This window comes from Acartia tonsa, chromosome 3, assembly GCF_053477335.1.
Source record: "Acartia tonsa isolate MP-2025a chromosome 3, ASM5347733v1, whole genome shotgun sequence".
NCBI lineage: Eukaryota > Metazoa > Arthropoda > Copepoda > Calanoida > Acartiidae > Acartia > Acartia tonsa.
This window is the reverse complement of record NC_137262.1, coordinates 48,036,597-48,059,137: the sequence shown is the minus strand read 5'-3', so window position 1 is coordinate 48,059,137 and position 22,541 is coordinate 48,036,597. Positions and strand designations below refer to the sequence as shown.

At 35.1% G+C, this 22,541-nt stretch overlaps 1 protein-coding gene across 1 annotated transcript; it reads right to left on the bottom strand.

The window, feature by feature from the left end:
• Positions 1-9,210: 9,210 nt before the first annotated feature.
• Positions 9,211-22,191, bottom strand: CCT5 (chaperonin containing TCP1 subunit 5). Its single transcript, XM_080154317.1, has 14 exons — positions 22,087-22,191; positions 21,811-21,915; positions 21,467-21,595; positions 21,131-21,231; positions 20,306-20,390; positions 19,919-20,068; positions 19,600-19,701; positions 18,494-18,634; positions 18,029-18,123; positions 11,516-11,651; positions 11,002-11,205; positions 10,673-10,798; positions 10,201-10,272; positions 9,211-9,937 (listed from the first exon to the last, which is right to left on the bottom strand). The coding sequence occupies exons 1-14, from the start codon at positions 22,150-22,152 to the stop codon at positions 9,824-9,826; spliced, it is 1,626 nt and encodes a 541-aa protein (XP_080010443.1). The 5' UTR covers positions 22,153-22,191; the 3' UTR covers positions 9,211-9,823.
• Positions 22,192-22,541: the final 350 nt, after the last annotated feature.

The window sequence follows — 22,541 nt, the reverse complement described above, 5'->3', positions numbered from 1 at the left end:
AAACAGATCTGAGTTTTTATACATGCAATGTTTTTTTTTCATATACGTTTTAGACTTCTATCTCTTATAGCATCGTAGTCTAAACGCAATAATAAGAACATGATGTAAAAGGGCCAGTTAGATACAGCTCATACCAATAACGAAATTAATTCGGAAAAAATCACGAAACCTATACGTGTTTTTCAGCTGTCGTTGGGGGGCAACACATCGTAAAATTGACGACCTCTCCATTTGCCCCCCAAATATTATTGTAGATTTAATTCCCTTGTTGGTTATACCTTATTCCTGAGTTAGATTTATGATCACTGGTCTGAAGTATATTAAAGAACAAAATGAAAGGACTTTCAAAAACAGAAATTAATAAAACTTATCAAGTAACTTTGGACCTCAAAGAAGCTCTTTATAGTGCTTATAAAAAAAGTTAATAAATTAAAAAACTTTTCGCTGAAACATCTGAATAATGTCATATTAGAATTGTCTTATATGACGTCAATCGGGATACTTCGGCCAAAAGTCTTAAAATAGTAACTATAAAGAGCTTCGACCTAAAAATACACACAAAAAGAAAAATACTAACAAGACACAAATATAAAAGTACACAAAAATACACGACACTCACATACATATAATATGTGTGTTAATCAATCTAAAGAAAGAAAAATTTATGTGTTGTTCTATGTTTCACTATATAGATTACCATAGTATTTTAAAAACAAATCTAGGGTTAAAATGAAATTTTTTGAAAGGTTTAATCCCCCAGCCATTTGCGAGATCTTAAAAGGCAGACGAGTATATACAAGAACGTCCATTTTTACTATGGAAAAAATTGATCTCATAACAATTTCAAAGGTTATTTCTTTTAAGGGTTAGCATTCTGACTGTTTTTTTTTGGCAGTTAAACTAAACTAGTATAGCAAATTTTGTGATACTAGTAATAATGTTATTGTGCTAATGTTGTATTGAATTGTTTATGTCATAGAAAACCACCTACAGATGATTATTAGTGTTCATACAAACACGTAAAGTTTATATATTACTTGTAAGATTGGTTTTAAACTTGCATAAGGGCGAACAAGGACAACATTAATCAACAAAATCTAATGATTGAGCTGAGGCTAGAGTTTTGCTTTGTTGTAGGAATCATCATAACAAATTTAAGGTCAATAGGAGGATTCTATCTAATCAAAAATCGATGACAAAATAGCTAAAAAACAACATTTACATGCTAAACAGTTATATATTACCACATATCCTGCATAGTACATTTAACATTATACAAGTTTATTACAGGAATCTCCATAAAACTTACAATCTTACAACACTACAAATATTTTTCATTGAAAAAGAGTAATTTTATTTTGCTATTTTCTAAATGTTCGAGTTATCACATGAATATGATAAAAATTCGGAAGCCTGTTGCCTACGGCCTACAATGCTTTGTTTACATTTAAAAGCACAAAAAAACTGTCCTAAACACAGTTTTAGAGTCTTTACGAGAGCAAAGCTACTTTCAAAAATAATCAGTAAAAATTTTGTAACAACAAATGAATATGCAAAGAGTTAGAAAGAAAGCGAAAGAGAAATAACAAAAAAAGAGATGTACAGCTGTAGAAGTATTAAAGTGATAAAATAATAAAGGGAGGAAATAAATGGCTCTGACGTAGCCTCTAAGGGCAAATTTAGATACAAAAAGACAAGAACATGGCAAGTAAATAGATTGCTCTTTCCTAAAATGGATATATCAAACAGAAAAGTGGTTAGCGTAATGGACATACAAAAGATTCACCAACTATTTTATAATATTGGATTTATGATTAAGATAAGCTAACTAATTGTGGATAAAACTATTCTTGTCTCAGTAATTTTTCGTCACTCTGTGTGTGAGGCAGTTTTTATGTTTTGATTGATTTTTTATCCTTGAATCTTTTCTTAGGGGAACATTGTTCCAAGAGTGGTGTGACAACATTGCCGCACAAAAAAAGATTATTATAACAATAAATGTAGAGACTCCGCTGTGTTTATATTTCCGATGCTATTAGCTGATCTCAAAGACACAATACAAAATCGGGACAGGGCAATGGCCCAGTGGGCAGAGTTACATATAGCTCATTCCCCCTCTATTCTTTTACTTTAATATTATATATAACTGCAAAAATCAGAATAACCAGACACCAATATATCAACGATCAATTGATAGAGAATGAATTCAAAAACCTAAAAAAAAATACGAGGATGACAATTTCCATAAGTATCCAATTACTAAAAACATATAGCGCCCGGGGAAGTTTGCGGACTGTTAAACTTAAATTCTTGGCAAAAAATTAATTTGACATTTAAAATGGGTCATATACGGTAATTCAATTTGCTGTCAGATTTTTAAGTGAATGTTATGGCACATCTCCAAGATTATTGTTTGTGGTTATTGTCATCAAAATAAACATTTTCTGCAAATTTTGCTCTAGTTTTCATTACGATAGCTGTCTATTCCTAGTTTGAATCAAACCTATAAAAATTAAAGACCTTAAAATGAATAGCCTAAAACCACTATTTGACTGATATGAAGCATCCCTAAAAGATCTCAATGGGTTCAGTAGTCATTGAAATCTTAAAAACTTCAGCAAAAAAAACCTTACTACTTTATATAAAATAGGATTGAGTTCCTAAGGCAAATATTATTTAGGATATAGCCTGATATTTACTTCGACACAAAGTCCTACTACCAGAAACCTATATCCATGTAAAGCAATCCTAATAATAGCCTATATATAATCAAAACCTTTAGATAAAGGGTATAAAATAAAAGTTATTTAGCCGCTATGTAAAAATTAGAAAAAAAACACTTTATATGAAAGAAAGTCACTTTTCAGGAAAAATCAACATTATATATGTAAAAGATTTTCTCGTATTCATTCGAATCCGGTGGATAGGAACCGGTTCTGATCCATACGAAAAAAACTATGTCTAGCATCGTATTATGTCCAGCTTTCTACGAATATAAAAATGTACAATCATAAGATTAAAACCAGTTTTTTTAGCCCGTGTCTTCGGCACCTAGGGGCTAAAAAACTGGTTTAATCTTATAATTGTACATTCTATATCCGTGGAAAGCTGTTTGTCATACGATGCGAGAAATAACTATTCTAATATAAAAGATGCAAATTAAAAATATTTTTTTGCAATCGTTGTCTTCCCTGTTCAAAATACAAAACGGTATAAAGCAATTTACTTAAAGAAATAAAACATACTTTAAACAAACCACATAAATATTTTTCACACATTATTTCATGTTATGTTTAAACAAATTATGTCATAAAAATTTAAATACAATGATGTTACATGATTCCTATTAAATTATCAAAATTGATAATAACTTAAATTGTTAAATTGCTTTGGTTGGTTCTTCAAAAAAAGAATAAGTAAAGAAGCAATTCGTCAAAAATAATTATTCTAAAGGATAAAAAATAAAAATGTCAAAAGGATGAAAATTCTAATAAAATAATAACGGATCATGGAAAGAAAACGAAGTAGCAAGTTTCGTCGTATTTTCACAGTATCTTTTTTTGGGTTATTTTAGGTTAGGTTAGGTAAATGTTAATGATGCCCGCAGGGTTAGGAAATAGCAGCAGCGTTAGAGCCTCCCACAGGGACTAGAAATAGGAGGAAAGATACGGTGAAAATTCGACAAAACCCGCTACTTCGTTTTCTTTCCATGGTCCATATTAATTAATGTTAATTAGGTGCCTTGCAAATCTTGCAAAATGCCCAAGAAAATTTTAAAAAATATTCTTTTAATTGTTTTCTTTTGCAGAATATATTTCCTTGTATTGAAAGTAATTGTCCTGTCAAGTTGTATCCAAATATTAAAACAAAATTTTAAAGTTTTTATATCTCATAAAAAAAAACTAACATTCCATCATAACTTATTAGATATAGATGTCAACAAACCATAAAAAGTGTATTTTTTAATTGTTATATATGTTCAAAGCAAAGCTTTTCTATAATTAGGGTTAATCCGTCCGTCCATAACGGATAGCTCTTTTGATCAATCTAGACATGTTAAAATTGTCCTATTGATTTCAGACTTAGCATAATGATTACTATAACAGTTAGGTACGATTTAGAAAGAGTAGCAACTCTATAATCGTTTCTAATAATTGGAATAATGATCCTAGGACAACAATGTACAATATTACAGGCGAAGCATCTCTATAATAATGTAAGTATGTCCTTTTACAAATTCCTGTCTCTATAATTTGTACCTTTTGTTTTGGAGACTACGTCAATCTTATTTTTGACTATTTTAATTTAAATTCATTGTTAATTTTATGTTGTATTTTGATTATGTGACACTTTAGTTGATTTAGATGAAATATGCAAAGAAAAAAACAAAGACACCAAGTTTTTTTATATAAATTTTGTATCAATTAATAATGTGTTTTAAAATCAATTTACATTTTGCTGTAAAAAATATTCAGTTCAAGCAGCTATTCCACTAGAGGCCTATGTGGGCATTTGAAGGGCAGAGGGAGGGGCCGAAGTCAAACCTTCACTTTAGATTTTAAATAAAAAAAAAACACTAACAAAATATTTAAGGGGGTGAATGATTAAATTTTTTTTCTACGCACAATTTCTCTTGGGAGAGTTGGAAGTATTCTTCCCTAAAATAGTGATAATTTTTATGAATTTTACATAGTAATTTTATATTACGATTAATAAATACAGAATGAGTGAGGGTAGGGAAGCTTTTTAGAACACAATTTGTGTGTTAAAAGTGAACTAAGCTTTCATAATTATCTTGGTATAAAAAGTAAAAACATATAGAATGTTTGTGTTTTAATCAAGGATAATAACATTCAAAGAAAGATAACTCAAAGTTTGACTTAAAGTTTTGTTTCAGAAATTATTTAACTGCATTCATTTCGTGATTTTTAAATTCTTCAAAGAGTAAAAAATGTTTATTAAGCTACCACACACAAAAAAAAGGAAGTACATAACCAACAGACAAATCAATACGGAAGACGTGTAGAGTAGTTTCACTACAAATCAAAACCAATCATGTCCATAAGAGGCGCAGCAACAAGTGCTTACTAAAAATAGATTCCAATTTGAATCAATGTACAAATTGAGATAGATTTACTTTTTATTTACAATTTACTCTAGCGGTGGCGCCTCTAGCCTTTAGGGGATCTGTTTTGAAAGTGGTATTGAGTGGCTAAAAAAATAGCGTAAAACACCATCCCAATTCGTCCATCTGTAAATGATATGACCTAAAACAACCGTGAGACCGTTGTGATGCTTACCCAAAAAGGGAAGTTAATCGGTTCAGTAGTTATTGAGATCTTAAGCTTTAAACAAAAAAATCCTTACTACTTTCTATGATAGGATATATGAAATTCAAATGTCTTGCAATAACAACGCTGACATACAGATTAGCATACCTAATACAGTAGCTGTGCATGCTATGAAAAATGCATAAAAAAACGTATATGCAGTGCAGTGCCGCGTATGACATTCTATGAGTTATACATCTGTGTACATTTTATATCTCTTCCTTGAGAATTATTATTATGTAGGTGTCCTAACACTACCGCATAAATTAATTAAATGTAAAACGCTAAAATCAGATTATCGTTAGCACCAAAATAGCTAAAGGGTAAAATTTTACCATGTGTGTTTTTGAGAAATATAAAGAATATTGATAAATCATTATTTTGTTGTTATATTACATTTAGGCTGTAAATTTCACTGCAATCCAAAGTTTATGTGCTCATTCTCTAATTCGCTAGCTTAAAAACTTGATTGGTTCATTTAAACTAGAAATTTCCAAATAATTAAGCCAATAATATTAATCTAAAAAGGTGTAATCAGGGATGTTCAGTTCATCAACATATTGTCTATAGTTCATTTGAATAAGATAATAATTTTTTATATCTTTTACTGTAGTTCTATTAAATAGGATTTCGTGGGTAAGTGAAAACACCCCTATCATATGTATTATTCATTCAGAGAAGAAAGAATAAGCAAATTTAGATAACAAGGATGATCATATACAATAAGAGTGAAGAATTAGCAGATATTTTAAATCTTTCTTCTCTTTGACTTAGATATATTACAATTTAAATTAGAACTAGAAATTAATTTCTTCACAAACAAGCCCATCGGTTGTAAAAATCTATATATAAAATATCAGACCCTTATATTAAACATAAGGGATGAGACAATTAAGTGCACTCCTAATTATGAGAGACAAAATTACTCTTTCCGTATATTAAACTCATAGGTAGGCAAGAATAGGACACTGAAGGTTTGTATAACTCAAATTTCCCCCAGAGTTCATAAGCCAACGAATGAGTGATCGAGTTTTAAATTTTAGATAAATGATGAAACAGAACTTAGAGGAAACATGCAAAGTAGTAGTTTAGTTAAAATAAAAAGTATTTTTTAAAGAGGTTTCGTGATTAAATATAGGATTGGCCTATTAAAAAACCGAATCAAACTTTCTGGACCTAAGCCATTTGAATTGTGACTTGGGTCTATGTATATTTGTATAAAAGTAATGAGCTTATTTAATACTCTTTTATACAAGATTATTGTGCAGTTACATTCCTTCACAATCCTTTATAGTGTATAACATATATTTATACGGTTCTGAAACTAAATATACAAAAGTGTAACAATAGACAACAAATTTATGTGCAATTTCGTTTAGACTTAGAAATTAATGTTCTTCTTAATAAGTTCTGCACTCTACAAGAATTATTGTTTGTTCATACTTTCTTATGATTTGAGATCTTTGCTTTTATGGATGTTGTAATTCTTGTTCTCATAAAAATCTAGAATAAAAAATGGGTTTTAATTCTCCCATCAATCCTCAAGTGCCCCTAGGGGTGCAGCCGCTAGTTATATGTAAAGCACCTGACACAATTTGTTAATCCCTGAAAAGGAGATGTAATCTATATTACAAAGTAGAATGATGTTTGTCCGTCCGTCCCTTAAGATCTCGGTAACCACTGAACCGATCGGATTCTACTATTCAGCCTATTGGTCCTGTGGTGGTTTTAAGCTATTTTCTTGGGGGGTTGGGACACACCCAACCCCCCCTAAAAAAAATGTTTTTAGGCAGATAAATGGCAGCACCAGAAATACTTAATTTTTTTTATTTCTTGAGGCAAAGCCCCTAGAGTCTAGTGGCGAAACCACTAGTAAGTAATAATTTGCCCCAATTGTACAGGTGACGTGAGTCTTGTAGTTCAATGACTTGGACCTAATGAGTCTTGGATAAGGTACACTGTAAACAAGGATGACAACATCCTTAAAAGCGAAACGGCAGGACAAACGGACATTAACAAACACTGAACTGTCAGAACTGAATAGTCAGAATATAAATGTATAAGAGTCGAAGCAAACTTGTAAGTAATTTTTTGAAAAACTGCTTGATATAGGATAATGTTTATGGACATACTTACATTTTTGGAACTTGGTTATAGAGTTGCTTCGCTTATAACATTATCCTTTGTTGTCCCAGGAATCAATTTACCAAAAATCAGATGATTAGATTACATAAAAATGTGTTGTTAAAAAAGAAAAAAAATCAACATGTTTAAAATAGACGTACAGACTTTCTGGTAATGATTATAGAGTTGCTACGCTTTCTAAATCGTACCTAAATACTAAAGGAATCACCTTGCAAAGTTTGAAATTGATAGGACAATTCTAACATGCCTAAATTAACGTGTGTGACGGACAGACCGACCCTAATTATAGAAAAGCTTTGCCTAAATGAAAAGATTGCAGCGGAAATCCGACCACAATAATGTTGCAAATCTTTTTAATACGTGGCACATTTTGTGGTTAACTTATAGCATATTTTGGCAGTTCCAATAGATAATTAGAAACGTAGTATTACATCAATATTTGTTGTAACGCGTCCGCTAGTAGTCGGGTAGAACGATTAAAACACCTAAATTAAGTAGGTAAAAGTAAGTTTATATGCTATTCGTAATCTAACAGATATAGGAAACCCGCAACTATAGTGTATCAAGTATCACAACCGATTTTGTCGGGTTCAAATAGGATTAACACCGAATTATAAATAGTTAAGGGTAGAGAGGGTTTGCCTTGGCACAAAAACAGTCGACTTATTGATATACAGTTAGGACTACTGGACAAATGTCGTGCAATTTAAAGGGTTTGAGGTCTATAGGACAAAAAAAGAAGTTTTGACCGTATGGAGCATTTTCCGAGGATAATCTACGTTTCTTTTTTTCTCGTATTTACTTTTTCAATTGTGAGTACACTAGCAGACAGTAAAGTAAGGATGTACTCTTATTACTAAAAAACCACAAATACATGGTTTAACTATTGTATCATAAAATATACGCAATTACAAATACAAAGCGGTTCTTTAAAACCTATGCAGTTACAATACGTCATAAGCGTGTCAACACCAAACCTTGAAAAGCCCACCTTTCCCATTTTACATATCAAGGAATACATCCAAATGGCAAAACCCTGTTCGCGCCACTGATATAAGTCTAACTAAACCAACAACAAAAAAATAATTTGGTAACTCTGTTGTGTCGTGTGCAAATGCCCCTTTTAAGTTTTTCAATTCCATTTTTATCAAAAATCGAACTTTAAAAACCTTCAAAAAAAGACTTGGCAAAAAATATGTCGAGTTTTTCATGATTTTAGGTCTGAATCGGAGCTAAATCCGGAGCCGTTATTTTCACAGGCGGAGCCGCACCAAAATCAAACGGCTCCGCATTGCTGCATCTGAGTTTTGTGTTGGACACTTAACATTCTCACTAACACGGCCAGGGTTTGCAGGTATAAGGTATAACCAATAAGCGAAATAAATATAAAATATTTGGGGGGGGGGGGCAAATGGAGAGGTCGTCAATTTTACGATGTGTTGCCCCCCAACGACAGATAAAAAACACGTATAAGTTTCGTGATTTTTAACCAAATTAATTTTATTGTTGGAATAAGCTGCAGGGTTTTGGTTAAGGAACTGCTGGCGAGAAATGCGAGTGTTTAAATCTTTCGGAATATGGAGCCCAACTAAAATCATTCTATTACATCATAATTGTTGTAAATAATTCCTGTCATCATTGTTTTAGTTATCATATTAAAATCAATTATAAAACTGCAAACAAAGTAAATTTTAGAATAGCTGCGCTGTAATTTGATATACAAACAATAACAATATTTAGTGAGAAGAGTGTATTTCTGAGCGATAGGATAGCGTGTTGTAAAGCCGACAAAATATGGCCGTTCAAATTAATAATAATAATCACCACATACAGTCAGCTGCGCTAGAATCAGCTGTGCATTATACAATAAAGACAGCTGACCTACGCAGCTGACATGACTTTTGGTATAAATGGACTGGTTGTAAAACAAGATTACAGATCAAATTTCTTTTCTGGACTTCAGCTTGGTGCAATCACAATACAAATAAGCATAAAAGCTTATTTTATAAACATTACATGCGCGCGCGTGTTAATTAATGATTAGTAGAAATTGTCAAAATTTAAAGTAGCAGTAAAAAACAGTTATAAAGAAGAGATCTTTTTAAATTTTTTTTTGGTTGTTGAAATCAAAATAACAAAGAACTTTTTGGAGTAAAAAAATACTGGATTGTTGTAACATTAAGTAAAAAATGCTTTTTTTCACTCAAAATTCAATAATTTTTACAATCAACAATTTATTTAGTTCAATTCTTCACTTCTTTTTTCGGGGAGTATTTTAATCAAGTTCTTAATTGTGTGTTTTCACAGATTTGTAATAAAAATTCGCGGATTTTTTGTTGCTGTGTGATTTACATGTTTGAAGGTGATCTGATGTCGTCAATTTTGAGGATCATTTTAACCAGCTGGGTTGCAAGCTGAATCTGGGATTTCTTGCTGTGTAGGGTTTCAATCACAGATAACTCCTAGAAATAAATAATAGTTATTTCTCGCATCGTATTATCTCGAGATCCGAAAGGCAAGGGCTAAAAAATTATGGTAATCTTATATTTGTACATTTTTATATTCGTAGAAAACTGGATATAATACGATGCTAGACATTATTTTTCAGTATGGCTGAGAACTTGTTCTAATCTGCCGGATTAAAAGGTTTCACATAAATCTTTCAATACCGACAAAAAAGTTGGGTGATTCGTAGCTACTCTATAATAAAAATGTAAGAACACACCTTCATGTTACCAGCACCATTCTCCATGCAGTTGACTCCGAGAGCTGGGTTATTCTCAGCAACCTGTCTGGCCTAAAATGGAAGATTTTGTTTACAAAAGTAGTGATGCTTTTTTACCATTCTACTATTATCGGGATACTGGACTTTGAAGGATTTAAGTAAACAAATCTTTTATCATTATTTAGTCCATTTAAACATTGAGAATGACAAAAAAAAAAAATTTTAAAGTTCAACTTTCGAAAAAATAGTATTATTTTTTTATTCAAACGTTGCAATGGATACTTAAAACATTTAAGCTTTAGATTATAGGCATTACGACTTAAAAAGTAAGTACAGTACGTACTTCAATATCAGATTACGTAATTTTATATAAACAATGCATTTAGACTTGAAAAAACCCATAATTTTGAAGCTCATTTCCTGTCTTCTTAATTTTTGACGTTGAGAAACTGGTTTTAAGTTTATTGTGTACCTTAATTTCTGTAAGGATCTTGATGGCATCCAGGCCACAGTTCTCTGCCAGGGCAATGGGGACAACCTCCAAGGCGTCAGCAAAAGCACGGAATGCATACTGTTCAATTGTCTTGATGTTGTCAGCCTAAAATTGAGGTTTTCTTTAAAGATTTGGTCTGTCAACTTTTCATCTTTATTTGGTAATATTAGACTCGTGCTTGAAATTTTTAATGATTTAAAGCCAGGGGTAAACTGTTTTAATTTATTATTGAAAAGGTCATTAAATCTTTATTTTATTACCTAGCCATTTTTTTAACGAAAATATTTTTCAAAACTGATAAATCTTACCTCCTTAGAGACAGCAAGTGCACAGCTAACCTCGCTAGCACCACCACCGTACACCACCCTGTTGTCACGGACAAGGTTGCGCACCACGCACAGAGCGTCATGCATGGACCTCTTGGCCTCTTCGATGATCATCTTGGTGCCACCGCGCAGGAAAATGGTGACGGCCTTGGAGTTCTGGCACTCTTCGATCACCAACATACGATCCTATTAAAAAAATTATTTTTTTTTTAACTTCAAATAAGTCGATCTTACTTTTTTTTATGTTGTCATCCTTAATTGACAGTTATTTTTCAAATCAACATGTGTACAGAAGGGTAACAGACAAAGGATTGATGTAAATGTTCGAACAATATTCCTACATTTAATCTGTGTACGTTTTTAATAATTTTTTAAAACTAGAGCGGGTTGTTTATTTTTTTTATTTGGTTTTGCCAAGTTCCCCCTAGCTTAGGAGATAGCACATACAATACTCTAAATTGCTGCTATCCATCAACATTTGTTCCAGAAGGTTTACCTTAGTGGTACCAAAGGAGAGCTCCCTGACAAGGCCGGCCTTACCGAGCTTTTCCTTGGTCAGCTCTTGGAAGCGGGGCACGATCCTGCCACCGGTGGCGATGGCAATCAACTCGATCTCGGGTCCACCAACCCACCTGAAATCGATCATTATTTAAATGTAATTCCAAAGATTAATTTAAAAACTAATGTTCTAAAACAATATTGGCGGGAAGAAAGCTTTGGCTTAACAGGTGCAACCAGTGTCACCATGGGGCCCAAATAATACAACACCCCTAAAATCTTTGATTTGAATTTTCCTTGTGAAATAGGTAAATTTTGGCAGGAAAAAAAAACTACCTAGGACTTTAAAACAAAGGGGGATGTGGAAAATAACCATTTGGGCAGGGGGGGGGGGTTTACTCGAGAACCCTTAGAGCTAGAGGGAGCTAATTTTGGATATAAGCTTCTATGGGGCCAAAGTTACTTTTAAAATTATCGTCGACCCCCCACCCCCCCCCAAATTTTTTTTTTTTGGGGGGGGGGCGGGTGGATTATACTATGGGATGTTTCTCATAAACGACTTGAGATAAATGGAGCAAACCTTGGGATACAAGTTTTGTAGGCCTATATTTGATATTAGAATTATCGTTGACCACCCACCCACCCCAAAACCCCTAATTTGGGGGGGGGGGAGGGGCGGGTGAATTATACTATAGGGTGTTTCTCATAAACGACTTGAGATAAATGGAGCAAACCTTAGGATACAAGTTTTGTAGGCCTATATTTGATTTTAGAATTATCGTTGACCACCCACCCACCCCAAAACCCCTAATTTGGGGGGGGGGGGGGGGTGAATTATACTATAGGGTGTTTCTCATAAACGACTTGAGATAAATGGAGCAAACCTTAGGATACAAGTTTTGTAGGCCTATATTTGATTTTATAATTATCGTTGACCACCCACTCACCCCCAAACCCCTAATTTTTTTTTTGGGGGGGGGGGGCGGGTGGATTATACTATAGGGTGTTTCTCATAAACGACTTGCAGCAATTTTATTTTGGGTGCTACTCCCTTAGTTTTAGAGATAATTGGATGAAATCTTTTGGGCTGGGTCACTAATTACCCCAACTATTGGTATCTTTAAAAAAACGGCTGCGAGACCGCCGCTCCCGCCGCCCGCCGCCATTTACCGCCGCCACTAAAAAAAAATTTTTTATTGCATTTCTCTCCGAATTAGGCAATTTGGAATCATTTGAGACCATGTTATTTTTTTCAAAAATTTTTCACCTTACAAGCAACCCTGCGGGGGATTTAGTCATTTTTTTCAAATTCTCAAAAAAAAATAACATGGTCTCAAATGATTCCAAATTGCCTAATTCGGCGAGAAATGCAATAAAAAAAATTTTTTTGATGGCGGCTGTAAACGGCGGCGGGCGGCGGGAGCGGCGGTCCCGCCGCCGTTTTTTTAAAAAGATACCAATAGTTGGGGTAATTAGTGACCCAGCCCAAAAGATTTCATCCAATTATCTCTAAAACTAAGGGAGTAGCACCTAAAATAAAATTGCTGGTATGTCGTGTGATAAGTCACCACATTTCCCCCCCCCCCCTTTACTTACAATTTTGTTTCGACTTTTATTTTGGGTGCCACTCCCTTAGTTTTAGAGATAATTGGATGAAATCTTTTGGGCTGGGTCACTAATTACCCCAACTATTGGTATCTTTAAAAAAAACGGCAGCAGGACCGCCGCTCCCGCCGCCCGTCGCCATTTACCGCCGCCACCAAAAAATTTTTTTTATTGCATTTCTCGCCGAATTAGGCAATTTGGAATCATTTGAGACCATGTTATTTTTTTCAAAAATTTTTCGCCTTACAAGCAACCCTGCGGGGGATTTAGTCATTTTTTTCAAATTCTCAAAAAAAAAACATGGTCTCAAATGATTCCAAATTGCCTAATTCGGCGAGAAATGCAATAAAAAAATTTTTTTTGATGGCGGCAGTAAACGGCGGCGGGAAGCGGGAGCAGCGGTCCCGCCGCCGTTTTTTTTAAAAGATACCAATAGTTGGGGTAATTAGTGACCCAGCCCAAAAGATTTCATCCAATTATCTCTAAAACTAAGGGAGCAGCACCCAAAATAAAAGTCGAAACAAAATTGTAAGTAAATTGGGGGGGGGGAAATGTGGTGACTCGTCACACAACATACCAGCAATTTTATTTTGGGTGCTACTCCCTTAGTTTTAGAGATAATTGGATGAAATCTTTTGGGCTGGGTCACTATTTACCCCAACTATTGGTATCTTTAAAAAAAACGGCAGCAGGACCGCCGCTCCCGCCGCCCGCCGCCATTTACCGCCGCCACAAAAAAAATTTTTTTTTATTGCATTTCTCGCCGAATTAGGCAATTTAGAATCATTTGAGAACATGTTATTTTTTTCAAAATTTTTCACCTTACAAGCAACCCTGCGGTCCTGCCGCCGTTTTTTTTAAAAGATACCAATAGTTGGGGTAATTAGTGACCCAGCCCAAAAGATTTCATCCAATTATCTCAAGGGGGGGCCTAATTCAGCGAGAAATGCAATAAAAAAATTTTTTTTTGATGGCGGCTGTTAACGGCGGCGGGCGGCGGGAGCGGCGGTCCCGCCGCCGTTTTTTTTAAAAGATACCAATAGTTGGGGTAATTAGTGACCCAGCCCAAAAGATTTCATCCAATTATCTCTAAAACTAAGGGAGTGGCACCCAAAATAAAAGTCGAAACAAAATTGTAAGTAAATTGGGGGGGGAAATGTGGTGACTCATCACACGACATACCAGCAATTTTATTTTGGGTGCTACTCCCTTAGTTTTAGAGATAATTGGATGAAATCTTTTGGGCTGGGTCACTAATTACCCCAACTATTGGTATCTTTATAAAAAACGGCTGCGAGACCGCCGCTCCCGCCGCCATTTACCGCCGCCACCAAAAAATTTTTTTTTATTGCATTTCTCGCCGAATTAGGCAATTTGGAATCATTTGAGACCATGTTATTTTTTTCAAAAATTTTTCACCTTACAAGCAACCCTGTGGGGGATTTAGTCATTTTTTTCAAATTCTCAAAAAAAATAACATGGTCTCAAATGATTCCAAATTGCCTAATTCGGCGAGAAATGCAATAAAAAAATTTTTTTTGGTGGCGGCTGTAAATGGTGGCGGGCGGCGGGAGCGGCGGTCCCGCCGCCGTTTTTTTTAAAAGATACTAATAGTTGGGGTAATTAGTGACCCAGCCCAAAAGATTTCATCCAATTATCTCTAAAACTAAGGGAGTAGCACCCAAAATAAAATTGCTGGTATGTCGTGTGACGAGTCACCACATTTCCCCCCCCCCGCCTTTACTTACAATTTTGTTTCAACTTTTATTTTGGGTGCTACTCCCTTAGTTTTAGAGATAATTGGATGAAATCTTTTGGGCTGGGTCACTAATAACCCCAACTATTGAATCTTTAAAAAAAAACGGCGGCGGGACCGCCGCTCCCGCCGACCGCCGCTGTTTACAGCCGCCGACAAAAAAAAATTTTTTATTGCATTTCTCGCCGAATTAGGCAATTTGGAATCATTTGAGACCATGTTATTTTCGAGAATTTGAAAAAAATGACTAAGTCCCCTGCAGGGTTGCTTGTAAGGCGAAAAATTTTTGAAAAAAATAACATGGTCTCAATATAAAATTGCTGGTATGTCGTGTGATGAGTCACCACATTTCCCCCCCCAATTTACTTACAATTTTGTTTTGACTTTTATTTTGGGTGCCACTCCCTTAGTTTTAGAGATAATTGGATGAAATCTTTTGGGCTGGGTCACTAATTACCCCAACTATTGGTATCTTTTAAAAAAACGGCGACGGGACCGCCGCTCCCGCCGCCGTTTACAGCCGCCATCAAAAAAAATTTTTTTTATGGCATTTCTCGCCGAATTAGACCCCCCCTTGAGATAATTGGATGAAATCTTTTGGGCTGGGTCACTAATTACCCCAACTATTGGTAAATGGCTGCAGGCGGCGGGAGCGGCTGTCTCGCAGCCGTTTTTTTTTAAAGATACCAATAGTTGGGGTAATTAGTGACCCAGCCCAAAAGATTTCATCCAATTATCTCTAAAACTAAGGGAGTAGCACCCAAAATAAAATTGCTGGTATGTCGTGTGATGAGTCACCACATTTCCCCCCCCAATTTACTTACAATTTTGTTTCGACTTTTATTTTGGGTGCCACTCCCTTAGTTTTAGAGATAATTAGATGAAATCTTTTGGGCTGGGTCACCAATTACCCCAACTATTGGTATCTTTAAAAAAAAACGGCGGCTGGACCGCCGCTCCTGCCGCCCGCCGCCGTTTACTCAAATGATTCCAAATTGCCTAATTCGGCGAGAAATGCAATAAAAAAAAACTTTTTTTGGTGGCGGCGGTAAATGGCGGCGGGCGGCGGGAGCGGCGGTCCTGCTGCCGTTTTTTTTTAAAGATACCAATAGTTGGGGTAATTAGTGACCCAGCCCAAAAGATTTCATCCAAATATCTCTAAAACTAAGGGAGTAGCACCCAAAATAAAATTGCTGGTATGTTGTGTGACGAGTCACCACATTCCCCCCCCCCCCCCCCCCCCCAATTTACTTACAATTTTGTTTCGACTTTTATTTTGGGTGCTGCTCCCTTAGTTTTAGAGATAATTGGATGAAATCTTTTGGGCTGGGTCACTAATTACCCCAACTATTGGTATCTTTTAAAAAAAACGGCGGCGGGACCGCTGCTCCCGCTTCCCGCCGCCGTTTACTGCCGCCATGAAAAAAAAAATTTTTATTGCATTTCTCGCCGAATTAGGCAATTTGGAATCATTTGAGACCATGTTTTTTTTTGAGAATTTGAAAAAAATGACTAAATCCCCCGCAGGGTTGCTTGTAAGGCGAAAAATTTTTGAAAAAAATAACATGGTCTCAAATGATTCCAAATTGCCTAATTCGGCGAGAAATGCAATAAAAAAAATTTTTTGGTGGCGGCGGTAAATGGCGACGGGCGGCGGGAGCGGCGGTCCTGCTGCCGTTTTTTTAAAAGATACCAATAGTTGGGGTAATTAGTGACCCAGCCCAAAAGATTTCATCCAATTATCTCTAAAACTAAGGGAGTGGCACCCAAAATAAAAGTCGAAACAAAATTGTAAGTAAAGGGGGGGGGGGGGAAATGTGGTGACTTATCACACGACATACCAGCAATTTTATTTTGGGTGCTACTCCCTTAGTTTTAGAGATAATTGGATGAAATCTTTTGGGCTGGGTCACTAATTACCCCAACTATTGGTATCTTTTTAAAAAAACGGTTGCGGGACCGCCGCTCCCGCCGCCGTTTACAGCCGCCATCAAAAAAATTTTTTTTATTGCATTTCTCGCCGAATTAGGCAATTTGGAATCATTTGAGACCATGTTATTTTCTTTTGAGAATTTGAAAAAAATGACTAAATCCCCCGCAGGGTTGCTTGTAAGGTGAAAAATTTTTGAAAAAAATAACATGGTCTCAAATGATTCCAAATTGCCTAATTCGGCGAGAAATGCAATAAAAAATTTTTTTTTAGTGGCGGCGGTAAATGGCGGCGGGCGGCGGGAGCGGCGGTCTCGCAGCCGTTTTTTTAAAGATACCAATAGTTGGGGTAATTAGTGACCCAGCCCAAAAGATTTCATCCAATTATCTCTAAAACTAAGGGAGTAGCACCCAAAATAAAATTGCTGCAAGTCGTTTATGAGAAACACCCTATAGTATAATCCACCCGCCCCCCCCCCCCAAAAAAAAAAATTAGGGGTTTGGGGGTGAGTGGGTGGTCAACGATAATTATAAAATCAAATATAGGCCTACAAAACTTGTATCCTAAGGTTTGCTCCATTTATCTCAAGTCGTTTATGAGAAACACCCTATAGTATAATTCACCCGCCCCCCCCCCCCAAATTAGGGGTTTTGGGGTGGGTGGGTGGTCAACGATAATTCTAAAATCAAATATAGGCCTACAAAACTTGTATCCTAAGGTTTGCTCCATTTATCTCAAGTCGTTTATGAGAAACACCCTATAGTATAATTCACCCGCCCCTCCCCCCCCCAAATTAGGGATTTTGGGGTGGGTGGGTGGTCAACGAAATTCTAATATCAAATATAGGCCAACAAAACTTGTATCCCAAGGTTTGCTCCATTTATCTCAAGTCGTTTATGAGAAACATCCCATAGTATAATCCACCCGCCCCCCCCCCCCAAAAAAAAAAAATTTGGGGGGGGGTGGGGGGTCGACGATAATTTTAAAAGTAACTTTGGCCCCATAGAAGCTTATATCCAAAATTAGCTCCCTCTAGCTCTAAGGGTTCTCGAGTAAACCCCCCCCCCCCTGCCCAAATGGTTATTTTCCACATCCCCCTTTAGTCGGAATCTGTTTAAATTGTATATTATCAATAGATTTATATTAATCCAGCTAAAAAATTATAAATTAGCAGCTTTAAGGGAAAAAAATCTTCCAGTCCACCCAAAAAATATTTATACCTGACGGCAGGCAGCTTCTTCTGTAAAAGTAGATGGTTAGCCTCATCATCGAAGCCCCACTGACAGATAGCCAAAGTGGCTCCAGCATCGATAACCTAAAATAACAACTAGGTAACTCAAATTCAAAGGTATTATAAATAAAATTACTTAATATTGGAAGCGCTTTTTTGAAAAGGACACCCATCATATTTTAAATTGTGTTAGGAAGTAATAAATAAGCTTCATAAAGATTAACAACTGATAGATTCAGATAAAATACATAGGAACATTAATCACATTACTAGCATCATAATGGTAGGATCTCATTCCTATACTATTTACGTAGATGTATGAGAACACTTAATCAACTCAGCAGCAAAAATTGATAAGACTGCCATTCCCTTTTAACAAGGCTAACGCATTCCCACCCCCTCAGACAAAAGACACATGTACAAATGCAAAAATTCTTGATTAAAGTTTCCAAACCTGCTGGACCATCTTCTCGAATGTCTCTCTCTCGTAGTCCCTGAGCTTCTTATAATCCTCAACACTCTCAACATCGAGCTTATGCTTGGTCTTTGGCTTGGGGGGCTCAAATGGACAGGTCAGGATGGCAATGTTTACATCCTGAAAAAATATTTTTATATATCCTATTACCTAGTGATTATACTGCATCAGTGCATAATATTATATATTTCTCGTCGACCGCAAAATCAAGGTTTATTAAAATAATGTCTTCAAAATACAAAACGTAAAGTAGTAAGAGTCTTGTTTGAGGCAAGCTATCTCTAAAAGATGATTATAGTTTTTTTTAAAAGAAAGCTTCAAATATGGAATTAGATGGCACTAAAGGGTTATTTATCTAAAGAGGCATGGGCAAAGACGTTTATACTTTGTATTAAAAAGTTTATGAACTAAAAGGGGGGTTTTTTAATGCAACCATCTCGTAATCAGTGAGCAAATGGCATTTAGAATTCGAATTTTGATCTGAAATTTTGCATGAGTAATCCTTGGTAGGTTTATTTTCCCTAAATCGAACAAAAAGTTGAAAAAGTAACGGCTAACAGCTGGCGACTCAGCGTTTAGCCACTTTAAAAAACTATTTTCAAGGCAAATCATCACGAAACCTATCTGCACATGAAACTCTTTGCTGCTCCAAACGTTTTCTAACGGTTCTAGCCGCTAGTTGCTGGTACTAGATATCTAAAAATGTTTTTTTTTGTATCATTTAACATGATTTAAAAAAAAAATGTTTCAAAAAGTTGATTCTTACATAATTTATGGCAGGTTTGCCCTAAAAATAGCCAAAAAAAAACCGGGCTAAAACAGCTGAGCCGTTAGCCGTTACTTTTTCAACTTTTTGTTTGATTTAGGGAAAATAGACCAACCAAGGATTACTCCTGCAAAATTTCAGATCGAAATTAGAATTCTAAGTGCCATTTCCTCACTGATTACGAGATGGTTGCATTACCCCCCCCCCCCTTTTGTAATATACTTAAAAATGTTTTATTTATGTATGTATAACTTGAACATAATATCTATTAGAATAGTTTGTCTTGTGATAAAATCATAAAGAGCTAAAGAATTTTTACCTTTAATTCTTTGGGCATCTGTGGATGAGAGAAGTCTTTGTCAATAACAACACCCTTGACCAACATACTGTCCTCCATACGACCACCAACCTTAGCCTCAACCTAAATAATATCATAATTGTAAAAAATAAATCCCTAGAATGAAAAGAATTTTTTTTACTGAAAACAGTTAAAATCAGGGTTGGTAAAAACCCCTTTTTTAAGGAGAAAAAACAAGATAAATATGTAGAAGGGGGGGGGGGGGGAATAAAGTATTTTGCAGCAGGGAAAAAAATAAATCTTGTGCAGGATATACACCCCTAAAATATTTAAAACGCACCTTAATCAACTCAAAGTTGACGTCCTTGGTCTCGAAGTCGGCAACGGCCATGACTGCATCGACAGCAATCTTGGCCATCTGGTCGTGACACTTGTTGATGATCTTGCTGCCCAGAGTGGTCTTGGCAGTGCGCACCAGGTTCTCAGTATCCTAAAGAAAATTGAATTTTAAATTTACAACATCAGATTTAAATATAGTATAGAAAGATCAAGCTAAACAAAAGGGCACTCACCAAGGAGGGTGAAATAAAAGATTAATATAAGGAGAACTAAACAAGTGAACTAAATAATGTTAAGACCCAGAAAATTTCGTGCAGTAATAAAGAATACCTAATCAAATGATAGGTAAGGAACTATAAAAATGTATCCTAATACGGTTTACTCTTACATTAGGATCAATATTGAATGTGTCAGCAATGGTGTCCAGATGCTTCACAGCACAGGCAGCTGCCATCTCAAAGCCATCAGCAATTCTAGAATAAAATATAAAAATAAGAGTATATTAAGAAAAAATTATCATCTGAAGCATATGAAATCAGATGAATCGGATAATTTTTACATACAAAATTTTGTTGTCAAAAAGAAATAAAAAATCAGCATGTTTAAAATGGACAAAAGATTTTCCGGTAACAATTATAGAGTTGCTGCGCTTACTAAGTCGTACCTAACTGTTATAGAAATCATCATGAAAAGTTTGAAATCGATAGGACAATTCTAACCTGTTTAAATTGACGAAAAGGGCTCACCGTTACGGACGGAACGACCATAATTAAGGAAAGCTTCGCTTTAAAAAAATAACACACAACTTAAATAAGAGTCAGTTAGAGCCAGAGATGGTAAAAAACCAGATTAAAAAAAAAAAAAAAAAAAAAAAAAACAGTTAGGTTTTTTTTGGTTTAAACCGGCTCAAATCTGCCCAAAAGGACCCAAAAAAGGGCAGCCCAAAACCTCCCGTCCGATTTGACAACCATGGCTGATACGGTAATTTAGGTTTTTGACAGTTATTTACTGTATTGTTTACGTTATGAAAAGATATAACTGGAAAGATAGGCCTTTGTATAAATATTTTTAAAAAAACCATCCAACCTTGGTTTTTTAAGCTTGTTTTTTTTTGGTTTAAACAAAGTGTTTTTTTTATGCCATCTCTGGACTTTGAGCATAACACATGTATCAATAAGAAATTTTATTGTTAGATTAAGATTGAAAAATATACCTGATAGGGTGGATTCCTTTGTCAATGAGGAACTCCGCCTGTTCAAGAAGAGCTCCACACAGAACAACGACACCAGTGGTTCCATCACCGATCTCATCATCCTAATATATAATTGTAATGTTAAGCGTGTAATTGTACGATATAATTACAATATTGGATTTTTTTTATCCCAGTTTAGAATAAACCTAAATATTATTTGTTCCATGAAATTATCATGATTAGTTATCATATTAGAATAATAAATCACTCTTTCAATTGCTGCGATACCTAGGTATGTCAAATAATGGCCTTCGTTTAATTTGGAATTGGATTATTTAACACAAATTTTAAGGTCACCTGTGACTGAGAAAGCTGAACAAGAAGTTTGGCAATCTGATGGTCAACATCCATCATCTTGAGGATGGTGGCTCCATCATTTGTAATGGTAACATCTCCGTCGGGTGACTGCATCAGTTTGTCCAAACCCTGAACATTATATGATTATATTATCATATCATATGTAATTGAACAAATGGGTCTTATTTCAGCATTCAAAGCTTTAGAAAGGAAGATTAAAATTATTTTTGGTCTGATATTATCCAAAATAACAGTCAAATAAAGTTAAAAGAAGCAACCAATTTTCATGCACAAACTTTTTCCTCAAGCAATTTAAAAAAAAAGACTGTAATTAATTCAGTCACCTTAGGTCCAAGAGAGGTCCTAAGGGTGCCAGCCACAGCCTTAGCGGCCATAATGTGAGCCTTGATGGCATCTGTTCCAGTTAAACGATTCTGTTGTTCTTCATCCTAAAACAAATATATAGAAATTCAACATTGTTAAAGTGTTTGTTGTATTAATAGAACTGTGGATTAAAAAAAAGGGAGAAAAAATTGCATTAAAATATGAATAAGAACATTACCAACAACGCTGTATAAATGACGGACGGTCGGACATGAATTGTTAACAATAATTCTTACCCTTAGAATGAAGAAAGGACGACCAAATTCGTCAAACGCCAGGCTTCCCATGGATAACCCCGCCATTTTACTATCCTAATATTTGCTCTCCTCTGAAAAAAATTAGAGCAAATCAAACAAAGATGTATAGGGATAAGACGATTTTATGTAGGGTAAACCAATTACAAAAAGCACAAAATCAATCCATCTGTAGATTAGTTAATGAACCATGGGACAGTGGGACACTGCTGATTTTAACAAACCTAACAAAATAAAGATTTAAAATAACAAATTATTTCTATTTGCCTAAAAAATAAGAGAACAAGTTTAAAATCTTTGGAGTATTAATGTTATACAGTCAATTAAGTATCCCCTCCGGCACTTTGCATACATACACAAATAAATAAAAAAATATTTTGAAAAACACAAACATACAAAGGGGGAGGTAGGTTGTGCTAAAATTCCGTAAAGGTGTG

Excerpts from the sequence above, each read along its gene's own strand:
- CCT5 (XM_080154317.1), bottom strand. The coding sequence starts at position 22,152 with ATGGCGGGGTTATCCATGGGAAGCCTGGCGTTTGACGAATTTGGTCGT. Across the intron at positions 19,702-19,918 it reads TCAACTTTGAGTTGATTAAG|GTTGAGGCTAAGGTTGGTGG; the intron begins GTGCGTTTTAAA and ends GATATTATTTAG. Across the intron at positions 10,273-10,672 it reads AGATCCTTACAGAAATTAAG|GCCAGACAGGTTGCTGAGAA; the intron begins GTACACAATAAA and ends CTTCCATTTTAG.